This window comes from Sturnira hondurensis, unplaced genomic scaffold (assembly GCF_014824575.4).
Source record: "Sturnira hondurensis isolate 20B ecotype Veracruz unplaced genomic scaffold, ASM1482457v3 Scaffold0008640, whole genome shotgun sequence".
In the NCBI taxonomy this organism is placed as follows: Eukaryota; Metazoa; Chordata; class Mammalia; order Chiroptera; family Phyllostomidae; genus Sturnira; species Sturnira hondurensis.
In genome coordinates this window covers 20,220,755-20,233,528 of record NW_028081271.1, presented here as the reverse complement: position 1 = coordinate 20,233,528, position 12,774 = coordinate 20,220,755, and the positions used below count along the sequence as shown (strand labels likewise).

The window sequence follows — 12,774 nt, the reverse complement described above, 5'->3', positions numbered from 1 at the left end:
AGGTAACAAGGGGAAGGGGGGTGGGCCTTGCTAAAACTGGATTCCACAAGGAAGTGCACCCATGTGCCCAGGAGAAGGTTCCGGAGCCTGACTGAAGTTCTGCAGCAGAACTGGAGGCGCTCCATTATCAGCCCCTCCTTATCTCCAGGGCTTAAGGACAAGTCAGGGATGCCAGGAGCTAGCTAGTGATTTATACTGCACTGTTTATGGTTCCAAACTTTCTAAACTCCCCAGAAGGCATCCAGAACCAGTTTATCTATATTGTTTAAAGCTGGGTGGATGGATGGTTTGCATCCACCAGCCAATGTGACTTTAGCTATGTAACTTTAGCTACGTGACTAATGTAGCATAAAAGACCCTCTTAACACTTGTGCCTGGGCTCCCCTGCAAATGCGATGCTTCACACGTCTCAGTGTTCTGCAATCTGAAGACAAGACACTTCTCTGAGTGGGGTCAATACATGGCTCTTCCACCACCCCTGACAAGGGCCGGCCAGGCAGCCAGAAGGAATGTGTGTTGTTTTGGGAATGGATTGTAAGTAACTCCCTCCTTATCTCCTTTTTGGGGTGGTTTCGGGTCCTGTGACTGCTTCTTGACCATCTCCTCCTGCACATACACAATGATGTAATGTAGCTCCAGGCCACACGTAGATTTGTGCAACCTGGACCTATACTGCCTTTGTCTGGCAGTATACTATACTATACTATATAGTATACTATAGTATACTATACCTATACTTCCTTTGTCTGGCTGGGACTCCTTATCATGAGCCTCAGAAGGGAGGAGGTGCGGTCTCTCTTGCACCCCACTGGTGCACTCCCCTGTTATATGAGTAATTGATGGCACGTACACATCCGCTAGTCCTCGGGGTGGTTTCTTCAAAATATCACAAACACTTTCAGCAGCTCCCCAGCCTGGGGCTCCTGTGCTACACCAGGCAACTGAGAAAGGACTGTGGCAGGCTCTGCCTGGAAGTCTCTGAATCTCACACTGATTGGTTGCCCTTTCTTTTTCCTGATGCACTTCTCTTTTACATTTATTAAAGTCTACTGGGCTGAGCTTGGGAGGAGCCTGTGGAGTCTTGAGTCCTTTCAATTATCCAACCCTGTTCAGTCATTGCACCATCTCCCCTTCCCTCCCCCTCCTCCACACATACACACCTTTGGTTCCCTCTCACGAGAATTTGAAAAGAATACACAGGAGATGCCTGGCTTTGTTCTGCCCTTCTTCCTCTTTGGAAATCACAGCCCACCCAGTGACACCTTCTCCAGAAGGCTCACCAGCATGCAGCACTGACCATGAATGACTAAATCTGCTTAATAATACTGGATTCAGAATTCCTAGGTCCATCAGGTTCTTATTCTAAGCTAAATCCCCCAAACCAGCCTGTATCAGTAATGAAAGAGATATTTAAACCTCCAGTTTAACTTACCCTTCTATTTTATTTTTATATTTGTTCAGCACAGGCGGAGAAAAGGTGTGCTGTATTCTTTCCTACAACCCAGCCTCTGACGATGCACACTCCTCTTCAAGGAGGGTCCACCGCTCTAACCAAATTCTCAAGGGACTTGTGACCTCAAAAAACTTAAGACCATTATTCTAGAGGCAATGGGAAGAAAAATAAGCATTTGCTCAAATACAGTCACTCTTTCACTGAACTTCATAATTTCCCCATTACTAGAGAAAGTGTACCTGAGTCATTTTATTGTAGGCTACCTATTCTAACTTCTCTTCATTAGTGATCATTAGATTTAATGACCACCAATATTCCCATCAATTTAAGAAGGATTAGCAATGCAGACTATACATAGCATATATAACCATTATATCATTAGATTTCATCAGACTTTGGGTCAAACAACTTGGACTTGCACCCCAGCTTGAACACTTATAAACTAAGTGATACTGAGCAAGTCACGTAACCTTCCTGAAGAAGCTCAGTATTCTTATGCATAAAATGAGGCCAACAGACACTACTCTACAATGAAGTTGTTACGACAATCGAACAGATGAAATAAAAGTTATGAAAATGCTTTATAATCTGAAAACTTTGCAAACATAAGGAACTATAACTTTACCTAAAAAACTGTATTAATTTATATCTCCTTGTACAAAACAAAGGAAGAGTGGGAGAAAACATTTAGACTTATAAGATTGCTATATATATTGACATCATTATATAGGGGTCAAGTAGGATCTCTCAGGAGTTAGGTGAGACTTAGATAAATAATACACTTAAAAGTACCTGGCACAGTGCCTAGGAGATAGAAAGTGTTTAATAAATGTTAATGTCTATAAAATACAGAGGCTTCGAAAAGCCTCTTTGTCTGAATGTATTTGTCACACTGCCCGAAATTCTGTCAGGGAGCCTCAGGCCCTTTGACTCAGCCTCTTCTTCTGAGGTGAAAAGTGTTACCAAATGTGAGGGTGCACACAAATCAGCTGGAAAACTTGTTAAAACACAGACTGTCGCTGTGACACCTCCCCAAATTCTGATTCATTCTAGTGCTGGACCTGAGGATTTGCATTTCTAACAAACTCCCAGATGCAGCTGCTGGTTCCAAGACACCTGAAAAAAATGCCGTATTTTTCGTACTATAAGATGCACTCCCCCACAAATTTGGGAGGAAAGGGGGAGTGCCTTTTATAGTCCAAATGTAGCTTACCTGGCTCACTGGGGTGGGGGGAAGTGGCCTATGTTATTTATGTTATTAAATATTTTAACACATTTTTGCTTCAAAATTTTTTTCCTATTTTCCTCCTCTAAAACCTAGGTGCATCTTATGGTCTGTTGCATCTTACTGCCTGAAAAATTCGGTACTTCTTTAGACAGAAACACTTTACATCCGATGATTCACACCCTAGTATAAATGAGTTTCTTAAGTGGCTTTTTTTCTGGGTTCTCTCACTAAAGATATTGGGAATTTTGCTCCATGAGAAAAGGGAAAGAGGGGTCAAAACAGGCCACAGAAAAGTGATGGGCTCGGCACAGTGAGAAACCTGGTGTTTCCGAAAGGCAGCAGAATGGGGCAGATTACCCAAGTGGGAACAGGTGAAAATATGCCAAAAGAAGGAGAAAAGATTAAAATGGGGAGGTGAGAGACTACTGTTATGGAAGGAATCTTTGTGCCCCCACTTCCCAAAATTCATACCTTGAAGCCCTAACTTTCGGTGTGGCTGTGTTTGCAGATAAATTCACTAAGGAGGCAATTATAGCTGAATGCAGCCCTAAGTGTGCAGCCCTAAGTGTGCAGCCCTAAGCCGACAGAATGAGTGTCCTTATCAGAAGAAACACCAGAGCGCTTGCTGCTCCCCATCCCCAACTCCACACCCACACACACAGGGTGAGGGCATGGCAGCACCCACAGAGATGTCCATGTACAACCCACATGGACAGCCCTCACCAGACAGCAACTTTGCTGGCACCTTGAACTTGGACTTCCAACCTCCAGAGCTCTGATGAATAAATAAATTTCTATTGTTAAGTCTGTGGTACTTTGTTATAGCAACTCCAGTAGATTGATAAAACTACTAAAGACTTCTTTACCCTGCTCAGTTGTTCCTTGGGTTGATAACAATTAAAAAGTTTTCTTCTTAAATGCAATTTTCTCTTACTTTAACTATTTTCCCTTGCTCTCTTGTCAATGGAAATATAAAATAATATGGCTTTTCCCAAACTTGTACTGTTATTATTCTCAGTTTTTATCAATCTACTAAACAACATCTAACTAGAAAATAAACCTACACATTATTGAAACAAAATTACTGACAAGCCAGAGCAAATTAAATTTCTTACTTATTCCTTTCCAGGTGAATAATATGTTCTTTTCCTTCAGCTTGAATGACATAAGATACCTAAATGTACAAAAAAGGAGAAAAGAACAATGACACACCATCTTATAAATTACTTTCCAACAAGTATTTGCAAGACATGGAAAACTCCAGCCTCCATTAAAATAATTAGGTGCTGACTGAAATTGTTTTACAGGAAAAACTTACAGCTGCTCTTAAAAAATGGAAAATATTCTGGCCATCCCTGCTTTCCATTAATAGCCTATTGTAGAAAATTGCCTGCATACTTATCTAAACTCTTCTTAAATTCATTATAGAATTGAGCTGTAACTTTGGGGATTATTTCTGTACAGTCCATCCATGTATTACTTACACTATAAAGTAGTTCTTCCTTTTGTTTCAATGAAATAAACTTAGTTTCATGAAATTATCCCTAGTTCTAGTCATCTAAAAGTTGAAAAGAAGTACATACACTCTTACAATTTTGTATCTTCACGTGACTTACCACACTGCACCAATTCTAAAACACATTTCCCCCCACACATGAACATCTCTGAATTCAGGATGCATCCTACAAAGCCACAGGAGTCTGACTGGCAGCACTCTGCTTCCTTCTTAATCAGGGGTACATTAAATGAGAGCAGGCTTTACTATAAATGGCATCGCAGAGTCAACGAAGTGACATAAGGTAACATGCACTTACACATCCTCAAGCTCAAGCGATCCTCCTCTCTACCTCAAACAACTCTGAAACAGCTTCCCCGGCAACTCATCAGTGCATTAGCCAGAAATGTTTAATGTGCTCACTAGAACCAGGAGATCCTTAACTCTTTAACAAAAGAGAGCATCATGGAAAAGCTCAACACATAATGTCATCTGAAGTGTCCTCTGATTTCCCCTACTGTGTCTGGACTCTAAGTTAATATCTTGCCAAGAAATAGCATGATTTCCTCTCCAGGGGCACGTCAACATCTGACTCCCAGGCCTGGATCCCAGATCCTGGCCTTCCACTTCCACATCCTGAGTAGGAGCCTGAGAGGCCTTGGCGACCTCCTTGGATCTCCACTGTGGGATCAGAAACGCCAAGCTCCTCCCATCCCCCCAGCTTTGGCATGCACCTTTCTATCCTTCCTGCCCCTGGCCAACCCTCTGATATAAAAACATCACTGTCATCTCCTCTGAGAAGAATTCTGAGAGTCACAACTCTTTCGTGATACTCTATTCTTTCCCCAAATATCTGAACTTGGACTTCCAAGTCAAATATTTGGATTGCTCATTCCCCTCCTTTGGTCTTCACTCATGGGTGACCTTCTCAGTACCCAAGCTGTACTGCTAAAAAAACACACACCATCCTTCTCTACCCCACCCCTATTTCTACCCTCCTTATTCCCCTTCCTGATGTTAATTTTTTTCAGAGCACTTATTACCACCTTAACAAGGACTCTGTATTATTAATCCATATTATTTGTTTATAGTTTCTCCCCCCCTAAAGTGGAAGCTCAGTAAGGGCATGGGTTTTCGTCTGTCTCATTCCCTGCCATATTCCTCACCCCTAAACAGTGCTTCCCGTCTTCAAATACCTATGGGGGCCCATGAATGAGGTTTATTATGATCACAAGTACCTCTGTGTGCAGTACTGATGAAGACACGATCAGAGGCACAATAAAAAACACAATGTCATCCCTATGCTAGTCAAGAAAGAGAGAAAACTAATGAAGCAAGCACAAAATAACCCCATTCTAAGGCAATAAAAAAGCAAATGGTAGAATGTTCAATATCCCAGTTCAAAAAAAAGCAAATATTATAAATTGTTCCACTGGAAGAAGATCTTAGACTCATGTTTTTCTGACTTATGCAGGAAAAAATGAAAGGCTGAAACTAAAAGCTCCTGAATCTAAACTCCAGTGTTCGTTTTACTACGCCCAGTCCCCAAACAAGTGCAAGCTGTCTTATATTTATAAATATATCAGCAACTCGGTGAGAATAAACTTTATGCTGTGTTATCTGTTACTGTTAAATTGTAATAGAGTTAAATTATAATTCTACAAAGTTAAAGAGTTTGAAAAATCAGTTTTAGCCCAAACAGTTTGTTTAGAGTAAGACAAAATAGTATAAAAAAGTATTTCTGTGCATTGGTTACCCCCTTAACATCAGAGTATGTTTCTTCTAATATAGAGATAAAACTTACTTTTGATTAAACATTCCCAATATGAAATATATGCATGGAATACACTACTATTCTCCAATGTCTGGGAAAATACAATATGAAGTATTCTACCAATCACAAACTAAAAGAGAGGTTACTTATTTTTATTACAAGATCATTGTCAGTATCAGCTGTCAGTTAAGGGTCAGGAGTCTATGTAATCAGCTTCCTACCCTGGTCCTAGAATTTTTTTAAGCATTTCATTCTGTTATGTTTCAAGTTGACCATTTTGTCTTTGAAAAAAGATACCAGCCCTGGCTGGTGTAGCTCAGTGGATTGAGCGCAGGCCTCTGAATCACACGATTGCGGTTCGATTCCCAGTCAGGGCACATGCCTGGGTTGCAGGCCGGTTCCCGGTTCCCGGCAGCGGACGCATAAGAGGCAACCATACATTGATATTTCTCTCCCTCTCTCCTTCCCTTCCCCTCTAAAGATAAATAAATAAAATATTTTAAAAATAAAAAATAAAAAAAGATACCAAGGATCAATATGCCACTTTTACTAGAGTAACATCCAATAAATATCAGTGCTATATGCATGGTTCTATACTAGCTTTTGGCCTATATTTACTCACTGAACCAATCATTACTGAAAATAACACCTCTGTCCTTAAAAACACTTAAATACATACATATTTCTCAAGAGGTAACTTACCTGTTTTGAATAGGGCCTACGGGCTTCTCTTCGTTCTCTAGTTAATCTCCAAGGAGTTATAATTTCATAAGAAGAGAGATGTGAGGTCTGTTGAAAGCCTACAGAAAAGGGAATAACAAATATAAACAGTGAACTAAAAAAACTACATAGTACCAAAATATAATGGAATTCAAAAGCCAAATGCTCAAATCAGAAAACTCATTTGATTCAACATAGTACTGGAAGTTCTAGCCACAGCAATCAGACAAGAAAAAGGAATAAAAGGCATCCCAATTGGAAAGGAAGAAGTACACTTGTCATTGCTTATAGACAACATAATAGTGTACATAGAAAACCCTAGTCTCCACAAAAAACTACTTGACCTGATAAGTGAATGTGGCAAAATAGCAGGATACAAAGTTAATATTCAAACATTGAGGGTATTTTTGTACCCTGACAATGAAATATCATAAAGAGAAACTAGGACAAAAATTCCATTTACTACAGCAGCAAGAAAAATAAAGTACTAGGAAGAAACTTAACCAAGGAAATAAAAGACTTGTACTCAGAAAACTATCAAACACTTAAGAAAAAATTTAAAAAAATACAAATAAATGGAAGCATATACTGTGTTCATGGAATGGAAGAATTAACATCATCAAAATGTTTACTACCCAAAGAAATCTATAGATTCCACAAAATTCCTATTAAAATACCAATGGCATATTTCACAGATCTAAAACAAATACTTCAAAAATTTATATGGAACCAAAAACATTGCACATAGCCTTAGCAATTTTGAGAAAGAACAACACAGTAGGAGGGAATCACAAACTAGATGGCAAACTATACTACAAGGCTACTGTAATCAAAACAGTCTGGTACTGGCATAAGAACAGACACATAAATCAGTGGAACAGAATAGAGAGCCCGCAAATAAACCTATGTCTCTATGGTCAATTAATATTCAACAAAGGAAAGAGAAGCATACAATGGAGTAAAAATAGCCTCTTTAACAAACGGTGTTGGCAGAACTGGACTGGTACATGCAAAAAAGTGAAATTTGACCACCACCTTATACCATACACCAGAATAAATTCAAAATGGATGAAAGACTAAAACATCATAACAGCAAAAAAGTCCTAGAGGAAAACATAGGCAGGAAAATTTCAGATATCCCATGTAGCAATATTTGTGCTGACAGATCTCCTAGGGCAAGAGAAATTAAAGAAAAAACAAATGGAACTACATCAAATTAATAGGCTTCTGCATGGCTAAAGAAATCATCATTAAATGAAAAGGGAACCAAGTATATAAGAGAATATGTGCCAATGATACATAAGACAAAGATTTGACCTCCAAAATATATAAAGAAGTTCTACAAATCAATGCCAGGAAATAACAACCCAATTAAAAAATGGACAAAAGACCTGAACAGACACCTCTTCAAGGAAAACATACAGATAGCCACAGACATATAAAAAGATGCTCAGCATCACTAGCCATCAGAGAGATGCAAATTAAAACCACAATGAGATACCACCTCACACTGGTGAGAATGGCCATCATTAATAAATCAACAAACAACAAGTGCTGGCAAGGATGTAGAGGAAAGGGAATCTTAGTGCATTGTTGGTGGGAATGCAGACTGGTGCAGCCACTGTGGAAAAGAGTATGTAATTTCCTCAAAGAAGTAAAAATTAAACTGCCTTTTGACCCAGTGACTCCACTGCTGGGAATATACCCTAACCCAAAATCACCAAAAGAACTTACGCACCCCTATGTTCGTAGCAGTGCTATTTACAATAGCCAAGTGTGGAAACAGCATAAGTGCCCATCAGTAAATGAATGGACAAAAAACCTGTGGTACATTTACCCGATGGAATACTATGCAGCAGAAAGAAAAAAGGAACACATACCTTTCACAGCAGCATGGATGCAACTAGAGAATATTATACTAAATGAAATAAGCCAGCCGGTGAAAGGCAAATACCGTATGATCTCACCTATAAGAGGAACCTAATGAACCAAATAAACTAATGAGCAAAATAGAACCAGGGGCATGGAAACACGGAGCAGACTGACAGCAACCAGAGGGGTGAGGGAAGGGGGTAAGGGTGGAAATAAGGAGAAGGAGCGAGTCAAAGAACAGCAAGTCCATGGACGCGGACAAGAGTGTGGGAACTGACTGTGGGAGCAGGGGGGTGGGCTGGGCGAAGAAGGGCAATAGGGGAAAAACTGGGACAACTGTAGTAGAATAATAATAAAAATTATTTAAAAACCTCATTTGACGTTTCCTTATTAAAACACACACACACACACACACACACACACACACACACACAGGAACTGCTTCAGTGGGGAAACGGGTGTGACAGAGGCATCTGGAGCCCAGCAGCATCTGTCCATTTCCCACCCTCACCCAGCAGGAATGACGTCCCCTGAGACGGTCCTGGAACACTTATACAATGGACAAGGACAGTAGGAAGGAAAAGTTACTTTTAATGCCTCGTGGATTAACTCTAATAAACACAACAATGTAGCAATTGTGGCAAATAAAATTAATGCCAGTTCATCTATCCTAAAAAAATAAACCTCAGATAAAATTTATTAACAGTGAAGAAAAAAACACCCATGAAGATTTACTCCCCATTTCAATCCTACTCAGTCAACCACACAGTGGAATCGTATCTAAGGGGGACTTGGGTTCTCGAGTCATCACTTGGGCAGAAAGTGAGTAGGATTGAAATTGGCCACGCAAATTCCTCGGGAGGAGACTCCACGTTAGAGTCGGAGACACAGCCTGTCGATACGCGCAACAGATCTATTCTTCCAGCATCACTGAGATGACATATCAAGTCTTCCAGGGAACCCGATGAAGGCGATGGTCACAGTCTAAGGTCCATGGAAGAAAACGCTATACAATAATCTCTCCATACCAAAACCACATTCCGTATGAAGAGGCCCAATTCTAGGACACACAAACAGAAAGACTAAGGGAAGAACAGAGACGTATATTCCACTCAACAGATCAATTTGGAAAACAGATTCATTAAGTGGAATTTAATAAATTAAAAGAGGCTTATAAATACATGGACCTGTGTAGATCCTAATTCAAATAAATTAATAGGAAAAAACAAATTCTGAGACAATCAGGGAAATTTTAACACTACACAGATATTTAATGATCATCAGGAATTAGTGTTAGTTTTTTAAGTGTAATAAGCATGTTGTGGGTAAGGTTTCCCTTTAAAAGTTCTTATGTCTTAGAGACTCATTCCTAATGTGCGAGGGCAAAATTGTTGTCTAACAGGATGTCCCACCTGCAGCCCCGGGGGCCAAATGGAGCCCAGGATGGCTATGAATGTGTTCCAACACAAAATCGTAAGTTTACTTAAACCATTATGAGATTTTTTGTGTGATTACATGTTGCACTGTACTTAATGTGTAGCCCAAGACAGCTCTCCTTCCAGTGTAGCCCAGAGACGCCAAAAGGTCGGACACCCCTGGGCTAGGACTTGCATCAAAATACTCAAGTGTGTGTTTGAGGGAGAAGATGCATACGAAATTATATTAAAACTGGGTAATGAGTCCACTGGAGCTCATTACTCTTCTCTCTACTGTTTTGTATGTCTCATATTTTCTACAATAAAATGATCATTTTTAAGTAGTTATCTATAAGGAGAGGGACGAGAGACTTTTACATTTCACTGTATAAAACTTTGAATTACAGTGTTCGTGAAATATTGTACCACGTTTATATACATGAGACTACAGAATGTGCAATAAACAAACATGTAAATATCAGGTAAATATACCAAACTTATTTAAAGTAGTTACTATGATGGAATAAAACCAGGAAGTAATGAGGTAAGGACTTGGACTTTATTTCCTGTACTCCGATACGTCTGCAGTGTTTGAATTTGTTTTTATAATGAGCACGTATTTTCTAAACCCTGTATTACTTTTAAAATTAAAATTGGGAAAAAAAGAGTGTTTCTTCAACAAAAAGCATAAACTATTTAAACGCACTGACTACATAAGTATCTCTCGACAGCTCCTTCTTTTCCATCAGCCTTAACCACATATCAAGCTGCTACGACACCTTCTTCCCTGGTCTCCCTGCCCCCACACTCTCCCCTTTGGGTCCAATCCACCTGTTCATTCACTCAATAATTGCTTTATGCCCCTCAGATTTCTGAAAACAGAGATTAAAGTGAAGTATTTACATCAAACTTTCCCCAAGATAACACTGTACATGTATAAAAATGTCTACAACCCTGTCTACCTTGGGATTTTAAAAGATACAGTGTAAATAGAAAAGCATGAATTGTAGCATATGCAATACAGTCATGTCATACTAACAGTTTTCAAACTCTTTACCCACCAATCCCTTATGGCTTTATAATATGGCATATTATATTATGTATAATATGGCTGCATGTATACTATGTATACTATGTATATGTGGCTGCAAATCATTACATAAAAACACCAGAAATGGACAAAGATAAAATGCTCACAAAAGCAATCATGGGCTACTCCAAGGCATATTTATGGCATACTATGATAAAACATTCAGCTGTTTGGAGCTGTCAATTGGGAACCATGTCAAAAGAAACCCATGACCTGAATAGATGCAGGCTTCAAATCCCTGGGTAGAAATATCCTTTAGCCCTTAATTAACTGAGCTACAAGACTATTTCTTCACCCAGAATAAATCCTTCAATGACCCTGAGTTTCTCGAATTTCTAAAAACACAAATTTCAACATTACCCTTAGTCATTTCATTCTGGATCACAGCGATCCACCCAGCTACTAGGGCAGTCATTCTAGGGATGCTGGCAGGAATAGGTGGCAGCAATAAAGTGCTTGCTGTAGGCAACAGATTAGAAGCTTTGTGTGAGAAAACGTAAATCATCCTGTACTTCATTCATTACAGATACGGATATGCATGACTCATTGCAAGGATGTGATTCATTAACTGAATCATTACAGACAAGGGTATGTATGCTGATAGACTCAGGCAGCTGTTATGATCAAAGTTGAATAATATGGAACTAAACCAAAATTTCTTCCTCCCAACTCAGAAGCAAAGAGCACAGAGAAAAAGAAATTCGCAGCAAAAGGAACTACAAAAGAGCAGCCAGATAGTTCATCAGCTCTCACTCTGAAATAGGGTGACTTAATAAGTCACACAGCTGGTTTTAGGCAGTGAAACTATTTACCAAAACTAGCTCTTTTATACAAATTGCTAGCAAAGAAAAAGTCCAAAATAGGAATAAAAGCACAATTCTTAGTTTTGTTTGGGGGGGGGGGGGGACACAATTAATCATTTATTTTAAAAGACTTTCAAAACTATAGCACCCAAAAATAACTTATGTATATAATAGCTATTATTATGATATCAACTTCTTGGTTTTAAAATCCAAGGATCTACTTTCTGAGTGGCATAAGGAATCAAAAACATAAGAAATGTACACTAGTACAGAAATACCCCTTCCTATATTTTTTCAAAGTTTCTTTCCTCATTTCTAGTTCTGATTTCTTTTTTTTCTTCTTTATACCTTGCATAAATTTTTCAGTCCCCCCCCCCTTTTAAAATTCCAAATAGCAGCACTTTCTCCTGGGAACAAAAATGACATATTTCATGTTACTACAAGGAAAGTGCATTAACATTCTTTACATAAAGCTTCAACCACAACGATATTAACATCTGGGACCAGAAAATTCTTGGGGTAGGCGGTTTCCTGGGCAAAGTGGTAAGTTAAGTAGTACCCTTGGCCTCTACCCACCCTACCCTACTAGTGGTGCCAGATGCGCCACTAGTGTGACAACTAAATATATCTCCCAAGTGCCTTCTGGGGGATGTAGTTCACAGTGGAAAAAAAATCTTAATCCAATCAACTCCATAGAGAATATACGCTCTTATAGTAGAATCTGAGAGACTAAACATAGCGTCAAAATCAAACTAGCAGAAAACACACTGGAGATAAAATTAAGAGTTAAAACATAAAAATTAAAGTGTCTTAAATCCAGAGAAAGGTGTTTAGTTTCACTTCTTCCTCTAACTCAGTGATTCTCAACCCTTTTTCCTCTCACAGCAGACATGAACTAATTACTAAAACTCTGTGGCACACCAA

At 39.2% G+C, this 12,774-nt stretch overlaps 1 protein-coding gene across 1 annotated transcript in view; it reads right to left on the bottom strand.

Annotated features, from left to right (window-relative positions):
- The window catches only part of ADAM9 (ADAM metallopeptidase domain 9), a 97,642-nt gene that overhangs the window by 78,163 nt on the left and 6,705 nt on the right, over positions 1 to 12,774 (bottom strand). The window contains exons 2-3 of the mRNA XM_037055422.1: positions 6,653 to 6,750; positions 3,797 to 3,855 (exon numbers count right to left, since the gene is read on the bottom strand). Of these exons, the coding sequence (XP_036911317.1) occupies positions 3,797 to 3,855; positions 6,653 to 6,750 (157 nt within the window). The remainder of the gene's footprint in view (positions 1 to 3,796; positions 3,856 to 6,652; positions 6,751 to 12,774) is intronic.